Genomic DNA, 15,000 nt, shown 5'->3' on the forward strand with positions numbered 1-15,000 from the left:
GTGTGTAAAGACTGTGTGTAAAGACTGTGTGTAAAGACTGTGTGTGAAGACTGTGTAAAGACTGTGTAAAGACTGTGTGTAAAGACTGTGTAAAGACTGTGTGTAAAGACTGTGTGTGAAGACTGTGTGTGAAGACTGTGTGTGAAGACTGTGTGTAAAGACTGTGTGATAAGACTGTGTGTGAAGACTGTGTGTGAAGACTGTGTGTAAAGACTGTGTGTAAAGACTGTGTGATAAGACTGTGTGTGAAGACTGTGTGTGAAGACTGTGTGTGAAGACTGTGTGTAAAGACTGTGTGATAAGACTGTGTGTGAAGACTGTGTGTGAAGACTGTGTGTGAAGACTGTGTGTAAAGACTGTGTGTAAAGACTGTGTGTAAAGACTGTGTGTGAAGACTGTGTGTGAAGACTGTGTGTAAAGACTGTGTGTGAAGACTGTGTGTAAAGACTGTGTAAAGACTGTGTGTAAAGACTGTGTGTGAAGACTGTGTGTAAAGACTGTGTGTGAAGACTGTGTGTAAAGACTGTGTAAAGACTGTGTGTAAAGACTGTGTGTAAAGACTGTGTGTGAAGACTGTGTGTGAAGACTGTGTGTAAAGACTGTGTGTAAAGACTGTGTGTAAAGACTGTGTAAAGACTGTGTGTAAAGATTGTGTGTAAAGACTGTGTGTAAAGACTGTGTGTAAAGACTGTGTGTGAAGACTGTGTGTAAAGACTGTGTAAAGACTGTGTGTAAAGACTGTGTGTAAAGACTGTGTGTGAAGACTGTGTGTGAAGACTGTGTGTAAAGACTGTGTGTAAAGACTGTGTGTAAAGACTGTGTGATAAGACTGTGTGTAAAGACTGTGTAAAGACTGTGTGTAAAGACTGTGTGTAAAGACTGTGTGATAAGACTGTGTGTAAAGACTGTGTGTAAAGACTGTGTGTGAAGACTGTGTGTGAAGACTGTGTGTAAAGACTGTGTGTGAAGACTGTGTGTAAAGACTGTGTGTAAAGACTGTGTGTAAAGACTGTGTGTGAAGACTGTGTGTAACGGTGACATGTGAGCATGGTGGGAGGACTCAGACAACAGCAGTGTGAGGGGTCGCAAGTGTTCGCTTGTGTAACAGAACCGGCCAACAGCGTGCATCTGCAGATCTACACCACTCGGCTGTCCGGGTCAAATCCAGTCAGCGGGCCGTGGCACATGTGTCTTGGTGTCGAGGAACTGGGTTCATTCCAAATGCTCTTTGGTCCTGTATAACTTTATTACTGACAAAGCAGCTGTCAGACGATGAAGTTCAGCAGAACCCGTCTTCAGAAACCTGACTGAAACTCGTTTACGGGACCAGTATGATTATTTTGAAGACCCACTGTAGTTCCAGCAAGTCCGCCAACCCAGACGACCGCATGGGTCGTTTGTCCTCTAATACGACCCACAGGAGCGTTTCCTAAATTAGCGCCCCCTACCGGCGGCAGGAGGTATGCCACAGACACTTTTCGCCTCTGTGCATTGTGGGGTTTTAAAACAGTGTGAGAACAATAGAATATGTAGTCAGTGTGTGTTTGTGTTGTTTCTCCGTCTAGTATAGTAAGTAAGATTGCTATTGGCAGTGTGTTTACCTGAATAACGTTATAAGAGCCAACTTAACGTTAGCCACACGTTAGCAAGTCAGCTAACGTGGACGTTATAACCGCTGTGTGACATTAAACTTTGCTTTTATTAATATTCCTTCTCACCACAGCTTATGGAAGGAGATGCTTATTGTTACGGGGGAAGTAACGTGTTATAATGACGGAGGACCGCCAGGAAGTAGCTTAACACCGCACTATAGGGGGTGATAAGCTGCTTGTACAAACCACCTACGGGGGCGTTTTTTGGTGGAGGACAGTCTCAGCTAAAATTATGCTCTCCATTGAAACCCACAACAGTCCCAGTATGAGTGAGAGTGTAAATGGTGTAACAGTAGTGTAACAATATAACAGTAGTGTAACAGTGTAACAGTAGTGTAACAGTGTAACAGTAGTGCGACAGTGTAACAGTAGTGCGACAGTGTAACAGTAGTGCGACAGTATAACAGTAGTGTAACAGTGTAACAGTAGTGTAACAGTAGTGTAACAGTGTAACAGTAGTGCAACAGTATAACAGTAGTGTAACAGTGTAACAGTAGTGTAACAGTAGTGTAACAGTGTAACAGTAGTGCAACAGTGTAACAGTAGTGTAACAGTGTAACAGTAGTGTAACAGCAGTGTAACAGTGTAACGGTAGTGCGACAGTGTAACAGTAGTGTAACAGTGTAACAGCGTAATTGTGTATAATCACCGCTCACTGTAAAAAGGGGCTTTGGGTGTTTTGAAACTTGGCCACACTTGCAAAAGAAACCTCGCACAACCGAATAATTCCTCTCGAAACGGTCGTATTGACAAAGTGCTCGTGAGTCCCGTTGAGTCCCGTCGTCCAAACCCTTGAAAAAAAAATCAGCCACTTATGCCCCTTCTCCACTGCATGGTACCGCCTCAACTCGACTCCACTCTATTCGACTCTAAGATTTTATTTATATTTAAATAAATATAAAAATATAAATATATTTATATTTATTTATAACTATAGTTATATTCATTTATTTATAGTGGTATTTTCATGTCACCTTTTAGTATCGGCTCAGTTCACTTGGAACCTCGACGGAGGTGGTACCAAAAAAAAAAAAGTACCTGGTACCAGGTACTATCCATAACTTTTCTTTCGCCTGATGGAAAACCAAAGTAGAGTTGGGTCGAGCCGGTACCATGCAGTGGAAACGGGGCATTAGCATCATCCTGTTAGACCCAACGCAAACGAGAGCTTTGTGCTGGAAGCAGGGATCAGGGCCAATTACCTCATGCTTGTAATGTGTATGTGGAGGTGCAGCCCCACATAGAAACACGTTAAAACCCCCCAGTCTGCAATTAAACCCCCCAAGTCTCAGCTGAAACTCCTGCGGCACACTTCAGCAGTCATATTTTTTAACAACACAAACAATACAGTAACCATAAAACATCTTAAGTTGAGCTGATTTTGCCCGTTAACTTTTACTTTCCTATTGACCCCGAAGGGGCCCTCGCGCCCCGTGCAGCGTAATGCACAAGCTGCGGCGGCGGGCGGTGAAGCAACGGGCGAGACAGGCGGCCGTACACAAGCACGCGTTACTCATACCTCCTGCCCTTCATGATGTATGATCGGGTTAGGAGGCTGTACTGCGGACACACCCATCGCAAATGCACACCGACACACGTCTGACTTGGAGCGACCCGAGGGGAGGAGGAGGGCCTTGCCCGAGGGCCCTGACATACCGCGGAGCCTGTCGCTCCGCCGGCTGAACCGTTGTTCCCTGCCCAGCACAGGCCGTCCGATGGGAAGTGCTGCTCTGGAGGACCAGTCGTTGCTTTTTTCTTGTTTTCCTGCCTTGGCCTTTCTGTCTGTCTGTCTGTCTGTCTGTCTGTGTATGCATGTGTGTCTGTCTCTCCTTCTGTCTGTCTAACTGTCTGTGTGTCTTTCTGTAAATCTGACTGACTGCCTGTCTGACTGCCAGTCTGTGTGTCTGTCTGCCTATCTGTCTGACTGCCTGTCTGTCTGTCTGTCTGACTGACTGCCTGTCTGTGTGTCTGTCTGCCTGTCTGTCTGACTGCCTGTCTGTCTGTCTGTCTGACTGACTGCCTGTCTGTGTGTCTTTCTGTAAATCTGACTGCCTGCCTGTCTGTCTGACTGACTGCCTGTCTGTCTGCCTGCCTGTCTGCCTGTCTGTCTGACTGACTGCCTGTCTGTCTGCCTGCCTGCCTGCCTGCCTGACTGACTGCCAGTCTGTCTCTGTCTGCCTGCCTGCCTGTCTGTCTGACTGACTGCCTGTCTGTCTGTCTGACTGCCTGCCTGTCTGTCTGTCTGTCTGACTGCCTGTCTCTCTCTCTGCCTGTCTGACTGCCTGTCTGTGTCTGTCCGTCTGTCTTACTGACTGCCTGTCTGTGTGTCTTTGTGTAAGTCTGACTGCCTGTCTCTCCATTTGCCCCTCTGTCTGTCTGCTACGGGCATGTATGTGTGTCTTTGCATGCATGTGTACGTGCATGTGTGTGTGTGTGTGTGTATGTGTGTGTGTGTGTGTGTGTGTGTGTGTGTGTGTGTCCTTGGGTGTGTGTGTGTAATTGTGATTGAAGAAACCACCGTGGAATAGAAAGGCATTAACAAAATGATGACTTAAAAAGTAAAGCAGACAGAACTTCCAGAGCGACCCTCATGAAGCCACTGAACACACCAAGTCTGTTCTTTAAAGTACACTTCAGCATAAAGATCATGCAAGCTTTGGGAACAAAAATGTTACTTGTGTAAAGTAAAAGTACTCGTGTACTCATAATCTGAGTACTTTTACTTTACGCGAGTGCTTTTACTTTACACGAGTACTTTTACTTTACTCTTTGACACTGAACCAGCCCACTTTTTAAGCTTACCAAAGTCAGCGTAGTTCACTGACGTTGTATTATATTATTATTCAGTTATATCTGTATTATACTGATGTTATACTATATTATGTTATATTATGTTATATCTATTACACTGGGACGTGACTGTGTACATTGCTTTTAGCTGGCTTCTGCAAAAATGCACTCAAGGGTGATTCTTCAATTTGGGACACTTTTGGCTTTGGAAATGTAAAAAAAAATCTTTAAAATCTGTTTTGTCGTTGTTCAAAAGCTGTATTAAGTGGTGTGCAACAAATATCTTAGCAAAGCTTTGATCGTCCTACAAAATAAGTTTGATGTTATGATGCTTCTTTCAAAGTTGTAACAGCAAAATGACATGTGATGGTCATGACACGTGATGGTAATGTCACGTGATGGTAATGTCACGTGATGTAATGTCACACGATGGTAATGTCACGTGATGGTAACGACGCATAATGGTAATGTCACGTGATGTAATATCACATGATGGTAACGCCACGTGATGGTAATGTCACGTGATGTAATGTCACATGATGGTAACGTCACGTGATGTAATGTCACATGATGGTAATGTCACGTGACGGTAACGACACCTGATGGCAATGACAGTTTTCACTTTTTGGAGAAAAAGTTGGCTCAGTCTTAGACTTGCTAAGCTAACTCGTTAGCTAGCATACCATGTACCATGAATATACGTGAATAAAGTGAAGTTTCTTATTTCTGAGCTAAAATACTCAGCTAGTAACGTGTTTGGTAATGAGGCCTAATAACCATCCTGTCAGATCAGGACGTATAAACCTTCACATCACATTTGTGCACATGAACAAGTCACGCTTCTGCCACGACCGCTCAAGCGCCTCTGGCACTTCTCGTTTCCGTGGCAACCACGTCATTGTTGTTTGACAAAACGTTGTTGAGTCTAAAATGCTGGGTGTGACGTGATGACAGATGTGTGAGGGCCAGCCATATTTAACTATAACAATACACACACATGTAAACCGTATGAATTACGAGAAGACGCAAAGTGAGGCTTTAAGGACTCTAACCGTTGTCAGGACTTTCTTCTAGAGGGCAGTGAGAAGGTGTGGGCCGGGGACCAGCCCACAACACTGACCTTCTGCCACACTTGAACTTCCACCAAACTGAACAAGTATCCAAATGGCCTCACTGAGACACCAACCTTTATGTTTTCATAGCTAACACAGCCTGACTCTAACCCATAGGCGTTTCTAGCCCATTTTGGGGGGTGCTGCAGCACCCCTAAATTGAACCCCAGCACCCCTAAAATTGAAGAGATTTTTTATTTTTTACTGTATGTCCATGTTTAATGAGCTGAAGAAATGTCAAAACCATATCCGGTATATGGTTTAAACGTAATTTTTTAACAACAATAATACAGGACCCCCCCCCATGCTTCAAAAATGGTTTGATCCACCCCCCCCCCAAATGTATCTTATCTGGCGGGCCCTGGGTGCTCAGCACCCCTAAAGCTCTGATCCTAGAATCGCCCCTGCTCTAACTCATACAATAACTGTTGGGGGGGGGTTTCCTTTCTTAAACCTGAGGGGGCAGAGAAACTCCCTCAACTGAAGAATCGCCCTCAAACGTGTGTTCAGCAAGTGTAAACGCAGCTTAAAGTTGACCTGTTTTCAACTGTCACGTTTGGCAAAACGCACCGACAGCAACGTATAAAATATAAGTCAGTCGCTCGCTCGCTCGTGGTGGTGGTGGTGGTGGTGGTTGTTGTTGTGTTTTACAGTTTTACAAGAAGCACACTTCACATGCAACGACATACAACCTGGCTTATAAGGGCAGAGCAGACCCCCACTCTCGTCACAGGAAGTGGTTTCTGTTCTCCCTGTAGTCCCACCTTCCTTCCACTCCCCCCCCACCCCACTTCCCCCCCCCTGGCTGTGTATTTCTCCTAGGTGTGAACTAAAGCTGACACAGTACCGAGCCCCACGACCTCCTCCCTCTTTCCACTCAAAAGTTGGTGAGAGAAGCAAAAACATCTCGGATATCACAGAGCAGCGATGATCCATGAAGTGTGGTCTATTAAGCAACAGCCCGGGGGGGGTGGGGGTGGGGGGGTGTTATCATCATTATAATTAATGCATTTTCGCGTCAGTCTGCTGCAGTCTGGGGTCACGTCGGTTGGAAAGAAACCCCCCCCTCCTCCTCCTCCTCCTTTATGTGCATTCTCCATGGTTTTCCTGCCATCTGATCCTGCACGTATGAGGTCTCCCGGCCCAGCGTGGCTCCCCCACCCCCCCATCGCCTCTCGCCCTCCTCCTCCATTCATTTGTCGCGTTATCCGAATCAACTTTCCAGCTCCTCGCAACGTGCGCCACCGTCCGCCCCACGGAGCTCTGCCGAACTCGCTCCGGTGCGTAAAACTGCCCTTGGGTAGAGCAGCGCCACACGGCCGCCGGCTGCAGGAGACACGCAGCCGGCTCGGGGGGCTCTAAACATCCACGAAGAAGAAGAAGAAGAAGAAGGCGACCAGTTGCGAAGGCGAAGCGTGAGAGTGAAGAAAAGCCGTCAAGGCTGCTTACCAGAGGTGATGTCAGCGGCTGAAGGCGCCTTCCCAACCTGGCTGCTGTCTTGGCGCGCCTCTCGTGTGCCGTCAGCGGACATCCAAACGGCGACGCACGACGCGCGGTGCGCAGGTCGCCTTACTCCAGCCGTCCGTTAGCGTCCCCGGGTGCTGCTCCCCCCTGCCTGCCCTGTCGCCGGACCTCCGGAGAGAAGAGTGAGAAAGTCTACCGGCTACTTTTTTTTTTGTCCTGCCGCTGACTGAGGAAGTGAGTCACAAGGTCCCGCCCCGATATGGAGAGAGAGGGGGAGAGAGGGAGAGCTGTGGAACCCTCCCACCCTTTCTCCAAAAAACTTCTGAAACTGAAATTCCAGACGGAGGCATCCCCCCCACCCCACCCCCCGCGCGCGCCACGGAGGTGGTGCAAGTATTCAGGCTCCTACCGCGAAACGGGTCTGCGCACCGCCCCGCCTGCGCAGCCTCGAATGGCGACTCTATAGCGTAACGTACCCCCCCCCCCCTTCTGCAACAGGTAGCAATGCCGTAGGTGACCGCGTACTACACACTCAGATGAGGGCGGGGGGGGGGGCGGTGGGGGGGAGCATTCATCATCATCATCATCATCAAAAAAAAAAAAGAAGAAAAAACCCAGGAAGAGCGTCAGCGGAGTCACTCCTCTTCCAGGACAGACAGCTGTGCAACGGGTACTGAGTGGATAGAGAACACACACACACACACACACACACACACACACACACACACACTAGTTCCCTACTCCCGTTGTGTGAAATGCACATCTTCCACAAAGAGGAAGTGATGTCGGATGCTGACTAACCAGCTGCTGGCTGTGCCTTTTGGAGGAAGTCTGACCTGATTCCAGATCCAGACGGTGTTAATCACACCGCTGCCCCAGTGCAGGTTCAACACTGTAATGCTGCACAGGCAGGGGCGTAGCACAAAATCCTGGGCCCTGTACAGCAGCAGTCTCTGTGGGCCCCTTTCCTCTTTTGTCTCTCACGCGTCACTTTTTTGAGTTCTAGCGCACTGTATATTATTCACTATCACAGCACGTTAATCTGTTTTAATCTATTTTTTCAGGTAGTAGGAGTTAAGAGTTAGCTAGCTAGCTGCTACCTAGCTGTGGTAGTAGGAGTTAAGAGTTAGCTAGCTAGCTGCTACCTAGCTGTGGTAGTAGGAGTTAGCTAGCCACCTTTCTTTTAAAAGCCCCTAGCTCACCTTTCTTTGGGAAGAAATTACTCAGCAGGGATTTTCCCTCATGTTGCCTTCTCTCCCTTTCCTTTTTCCTTCTCTTTTCTGGAACCCAGATTTTGCTTTCTTTGGGAAAGACGTGACTCTGTGCTCGTGCTGGCATCAGCAGTCACTCGCGACAGGACTAGATGAGCTGCACTGAGAGATGCTCGTGAGGGGCGGACTAAACCATTTTGCACCTTTTGTAAGGGGTGAGAGGGGCCTCAGAGAGGGGTGAGAGGGGCTTCGGAGAGCCTCCTACTTTCTTTAAGTCCCTCAACCGATACACTTTAACTGAAGTTATGACACTAACTAGTTAGAAATAAAAATTTGCAAACCAAAACAAACTTTTAATTCCAGGCTTCCCAAACGCCCCCCCCTTTTCTGGGCCCTGGTAGGTCCTTCCCCTTTTCCCCCCACTACGACGCCGCTGGACAAGCACCAAGTTACCATCAGCCTAAATGTCTGAGGATGGAGGGTGTTGTCCATTCTCAGTTACTTTATCGACTTGTTTCTCGTGCCAATGTAAAGCCCTCTGAGACTGTGATTGCGATTTCAGACTTTGCTGCTTAACAATACGGTCATAAAAGGTTTATAGGTACTTTATTGATGTTAGCATGTCTTTATCAATGCGTTATAAATCAGAAATAAGATGTTATAATACATTAATAAAAAGACTTCCTGGGTTGCCAGAATTTTGGGGTTGCCCATAGTTCATCAGTTCGATGGTTTCCATTGGCATTCTCTCAGAAACAACCACGTGATCCTGCGTGAGTGGCATACAAATATCTAACTTGAAAATGTCATGCAATGCAATGCAAAAGTCGATTTTTACGCAGTAGTGAGGGCAAATACAGTCATGGCTAGGTTTATGGTTAAAGTGGCTATCTGTTATTTTTTCATGTCAAAAAAATGCAGTGTTTGATATCTGATCCCACTGACATTTTTGGAGCAACGGCCATTCATTATGCCAGTGTTCTGCAATTGCTCCTTTATTTCTTTTCTCCCCCCATTGTATCTAAATATAATTGCAGTTGCACAGGACGTGAATCAGCTGCCACAGAAGGAAGAGAAGAAGAAGAAGAAGGAAGAACATGCATATTGAACGTGTAAGAAAAAATGATAGGCACTAACATGCAAAACGAATCAATGGGGTGAAGTTTCTGCGAGCAACTTTGGAGGGGTGAGCAATTTTGGCATAACACCCCCCCCCCAAAATTCTCTCCCTTCTTCGCTCTGCTTCCTCCTTCCCTACCATAGCGCCTAGGGGGTGTAAGAAGATATCGATACACTCGAGTATCGCGATATTATCTTTTGTGATACTGTATCGATTCTCAAAACCACTGTATCCATTTTTAATTGTTGTTTACATGTAAAGGTTGGTGACAAACATGTTGTGTTGTGTGTAACCCCACGACCGCTAGATGACAGTGTTGTGATCTATCTTCAGCCATCTGACTCTTCCCCTCCAACCCAACAACGTAAACTGAGACAGGAAGTACCATAAGCACAAAGAACACAGGCCTATGAAATCACAATATATCACCTTTCTTACAGTATCACAATATATCGTGATGTATTGAATCGTAACCCCTGTATAATGATACGTATTGTATCGCCAGATTCTCACCAGTACACAGCCCTATGGTAACCCCTCCCTCTAAACCAGGATCACTCACCCATTCAGGACAAACGAGTTCTCACAAATAATATTACAGCCCCAGGAGCAGCCAGAGGGACTGGGTTTTTGCACAGTACCTACCTGATGGATATCGTTTGGTGTCTAATGGGAATTTCTGCAAATATAACAAAATGGTGTTAAAAGTTGCCTACAACAGCTTTAATTAGGCTTGATTAAATGTTTGACATAGCTTGATACATTACTCCTTATTACTGTGTTGGATGACACCGTTGATTGACATTGTTCTCCAAGACATTTGTGCTACTGCTGGATCACCTTTAACGGTGTCGCCCCAAAATCTGCGACCTTTGAAAACGGTGACCTGCACACGAATGCGTTCTGCGTCCAGGATCATGTTTGTTTTGAATGAAACTCTACTAGGATTTGCAGTATGAAAATGAACTACCGTGACCACCAGATGTCGCCAAATCTACCAGTAATGAACTACCGTGGCCACCAGATGTCGCCAAATCTACCAGAAATGAAGACTACGGTTAAGAAGCGGTTAAGTTTAAGGTTAAGGTTACATAGAGGTAAAGTTTAGGGTTAAGGTTAGCCAGTGGTTAAGTTTAGGGTTAAAGTTAGCTGGTGGTTAAGTTAAGGGTTAAGGTTACATAGAGGTAAAGTTTAGGGTTAAGGTTAGCTGGTGGTTAAGTTAAGGGTTAAGGTTACATAGAGGTAAAGTTAAGGGTTAAGGTTAGCTGGTGGTTAAGTTAAGGGTTAAGGTTAGCCGGTGGTTAAGTTAAGGGTTAAGGTTAGCCGGTGGTTAAGTTAAGGGTTAAGGTTAGCCGGTGGTTAAGTTAAGGGTTAAGGTTAGCCGGTGGTTAAGTTAAAGGTTAAGGTTAGCCGGTGGTTAAGTTAAGGGTTAAGGTTAGCCGGTGGTTAAGTTTAGGGTTAAGGTTAGCTGGTGGTTAAGTTAAGGGTTAAGGTTAGCCAGTGGTTAAGTTTAGGGTTAAGGTTAGCCGGTGGTTAAGTTAAGGGTTAATGTTAGCTGGTGGTTAAGTTAAGGGTTAAGGTTAGCCGGTGGTTAAGTTAAGGGTTAAGGTTAGCCGGTGGTTAAGTTAAGGGTTAAGGTTAGCCGGTGGTTAAGTTAAGGGTTAAGGTTAGCCGGTGGTTAAGTTAAGGGTTAAGGTTAGCCGGTGGTTAAGTTAAGGGTTAAGGTTAGCCGGTGGTTAAGTTAAAGGTTAAGGTTAGCCGGTGGTTAAGTTAAGGGTTAAGGTTAGCCGGTGGTTAAGTTTAGGGTTAAGGTTAGCTGGTGGTTAAGTTAAGGGTTAAGGTTAGCCAGTGGTTAAGTTTAGGGTTAAGGTTAGCCGGTGGTTAAGTTAAGGGTTAATGTTAGCTGGTGGTTAAGTTAAGGGTTAAGGTTAGCCGGTGGTTAAGTTAAGGGTTAAGGTTAGCCGGTGGTTAAGTTAAGGGTTAAGGTTAGCCGGTGGTTAAGTTAAAGGTTAAGGTTAGCCGGTGGTTAAGTTAAGGGTTAAGGTTAGCCGGTGGTTAAGTTAAGGGTTAAGGTTAGCCAGTGGTTAAGTTAAGGGTTAAAGTTAGCCGGTGGTTAACTTTGGGGTTAGAGTTAGGGAATGGTTAGTAGTTTGGCTATCCTCGTATAGTGACATGGTTCCTGAGAGAAGGTCAGTGGATACTCTGCCCATGTGGACTCCCAACCTGGCAACCCAAAAGGTATTTTCATTATTGCATTATAACATTTATTAAGTGTTTTAACACCTTCAAAATGAGCTGTTAACCGTTAATAGAAGTAAGCAGTAACCACATATAAGCCTTTATAAAGTGTCTCATATTGCAAGGCGCTACCAATAAACTCAACCACCACTCACCATAAACGTCCCATATTTCAATATATCCATTGTTATGGATTGTTAACTCAAAAGATGTGTACATACATACTTCTACCTTGATATTACTGTATTATTTTATCACACACACACAGCAGTAAAGGGAGCGAGAGACTGCCGTTACACTTCACAACAACTTAAGCCTAACCTGTTGAAAAGACAGCTCTGATAAGGTCCATGGACTTTATAAGTAGCCTTTAAAACAAACGGCCTCAGAAAATGGCTTAGCTTACTGCTTTTAAGGGTCCTGAGAGGAAGCCGCCTTCCACAAATCAGACGTTCATGGCGCACGCAGTACTGCAGATAACGGTCCGGGCACAGCGCCTGTCCAAAGTTTATGTGAGAAGCGTATTATCGGTGACGCACGGCCTCAACCGTAAAGGTCAGAGCTGGAAACGCTGAGATATTAAGAGACAAATTTGCAGCGAAAACTCATCGCAGAATTGCTGTAATGAGAAAAGCATGGCCGTCCTCTCCGCTCCCGGGACGTATTGTCTTATGGAGTGCCACTGACAGATGAAAGCCATGAAACACATCCCCTCGTACACCGAGAAGATGATATCACCGTGAGAGGTATGAAAATATTCAGAGCCAAAACCAACGTTTGTGAACATAAAGGGAGCACACAAACGGGGACGGCGCCCCCGTTTGAGCTTCTTTACTACTGCCACATGGACAGTTCGGGCGAGACGCCCGTCCTCAGCGTGTATTCTGGCAACGGTCAACCAGTAGACCCAGGTGGGGTGGGTTATAGGTGATCCCTGACGGCACAACATATTCCTGCCAGCAGGGGGAGCCACAGGTATCCCAGGAACAGAGCCTGATCATGGAAGCTACTGAAAGCATAACACAATATACTCGGTTGGTAAAAAACAAGCAAATGAAATCTCTTCATTGGGGGGATGAGGGTGCCAAGGGGGTGTACCCAGTACGCCTCCCTCTGGACTAGGGTGTCGTGTCGGTGGCCACCTCTCCGTAGCAGCTTTGCCGACTCGATGTCCGTGTAATGTGGTTCACTCACACTGTGGTCGTGGCTACTGAGAGTGCCCAGTCAGCGACCATTTATCACCGGGAGTCCTCCACACAGAGCACCTCTGTTCCCACATCCTGGTTCTTATCTCCCGTTTGGGGTTTCCCAGCGTAATACAAATTACATGGGTATTTTGACGGGTAAGCCACACATTTGTGTGATGCGACGGCCCGGCGGCCTGTCCAAGGGTGTCTCCCCACCTGCTGCCCAATGACTGCTGGGACAGGCTCCAGCATCCCGCGACCCAAATTCGGATAAGCAGCTTGGATAATGGCTGGACAGACCTCCGCACATTTAGTGTGACGTGATTCTGCGGCCTAACCATGATGTGGGGACTCCACCGGATGAGGGAACTGATTACCGTTGACCGTCGTATAACGGCGCGTACAATTGTGATGAGGAAGATCTTCCCCCACGGGGGATCCGAGAGAAAACGTGAGCGGGCCTCCTGGGTAATCACGTAAATAGGAAGACCTCTTACTAAAACATCGAGGGTGCAGCTTCAAGTGCGCTTGCACTTTGAGTCCCTTTCCAATATGGGCCAATATCTACTCGTTTGACTGACTTAGCTATAGGACTATATGGGACCATATAGGACCATACAGGACTATATAGGACCATACAGGACTACATGGGACCATATAGGCCCATATAGGACTATATATGACCATATGGGACTGTATAGGACCATACAGGACTATATGGGACCATATAGGACCATACAGGACTATATGAGACCATATAGGACTATATGGGACCATATAGGACCATACAGAACTATATGGGACCATATCGGACTATATAGGACTATATAGGACTATATAGGTGGATACAAATACAAGACCCTGGGGTGTCCGGGCGGCATAGCAGTCTACTCCGTTGCATACCAACACGGGGAACGTCGGTTCGAATCCACAAGTTACCTCCGGCTTGGTCGGGTGTCCCTACAGACACAGTTGGCTGTGGCTGCAAGTGGGAAGCCGGATGTGGGTATGTGTCCTGGTCGCTGCACTAGCGCCTCCTCTGGTAGGTTGGTGCACTTGTTCGGGGGGAGGGGGAACTGGGGGGAATAGCGTGATCCTCCCATGTGCTACACCCCCCTGGCGAAACACCTCACTGTCAGGTGAAAAGAAGCGGCTGGCAACTCCACATGTATGGGAGGAGGCATGCGGTAGTCTGCAGCCCTCCCCGGATCAGCAGAAGGGGTGGAGCAGAGACCGGGGTGGCTCGGGAGAGTGGGGTAATTGGCCGGATACAATTGGGGAGAAAAGGCGGGGGGGGGGAACACACATAGTACATACATTATCCAAGCCGCGTATCCCAATCGGGGTCACGGGATGCTGGAGCCTGTCCAAGCAGTGCTTGGGTGGCAGGCGGGGAGACATCCTGGACAGGCTGCCAGGCCATCACAGGGCCGACACATGGTCCTTCCCATGTGCCAAGTCCAACTAATAAGGAAACAAACATTGAGGCAGGCAAGGACATCCGTCCTCAGACTGCCATACGTTACTTACAGATGTATATCCAGCCCTTTCCCAGGGGGAATACCCCCCCCCAAAATAAATAAATATAAATAAATAAAACAAATGTAAGACCCTGAGACGAGGTGTCTCTAGAACTAGTCACAGAAAGTTGAATCAGTTCATCTGGACACAGCGTCTATTGGGAGAGAAACGTTTCATCACTCACCTATAAGCGACCTCTTCGGTCTCACCTGACTGCAGGTGTCCCCACCCTTATGACGCCTTATGAACAATACAGATGTGTAAGCTAGCTAGCTTACAACTGACCTTAACATTGCCAGATTTTACTGTAACGACAGCTAACGTTAACGCTTGCTAACAATGGAAATTCAAAAAGAGTTTAAATGCTAACCAATAAACAATCACATCTACTTCCGTGCATACATCCCATTGGCTCTAGCATCAACCTTTTCCAAAATCCCGCCCCTAACCCTACCCTAGCCCTAACCCTAACCCAACCCTAGCCCTAACCCTAACCCAACCCTAGCCCTAACCCTAACCCTAACCCAACCCTAGCCCTAACCCTAACCTGTCTTCACCTCTTAATCATCGCCCCCTGCTGGCACTGCACCTTCATACACGCGTGTACTTTTCATGCCTGAGCGAGGCAAACCGTGACTCTGACACGTTGGACCGGCGGGTGTATTACATGCTTTGGTGTGATACCGGGTTGAGGGAGGGCTGCAG

The 15,000-nt window shown here is 46.9% G+C and overlaps 1 protein-coding gene across 1 annotated transcript in view; it reads right to left on the bottom strand.

Annotated features, from left to right (window-relative positions):
- fhl3a (four and a half LIM domains 3a) overlaps nucleotides 1-7,224 on the bottom strand; it is a 76,565-nt gene extending 69,341 nt beyond the window's left edge. The window contains exon 1 of the mRNA XM_056285671.1: nucleotides 7,004-7,224. Within this exon, the coding sequence (XP_056141646.1) occupies nucleotides 7,004-7,085 (82 nt within the window). The 5' untranslated portion in view covers nucleotides 7,086-7,224. The remainder of the gene's footprint in view (nucleotides 1-7,003) is intronic.
- Nucleotides 7,225-15,000: the final 7,776 nt, after the last annotated feature.

This window comes from Lampris incognitus, chromosome 9 (genome assembly GCF_029633865.1).
Source record: "Lampris incognitus isolate fLamInc1 chromosome 9, fLamInc1.hap2, whole genome shotgun sequence".
Taxonomy (NCBI): Eukaryota; Metazoa; Chordata; class Actinopteri; order Lampriformes; family Lampridae; genus Lampris; species Lampris incognitus.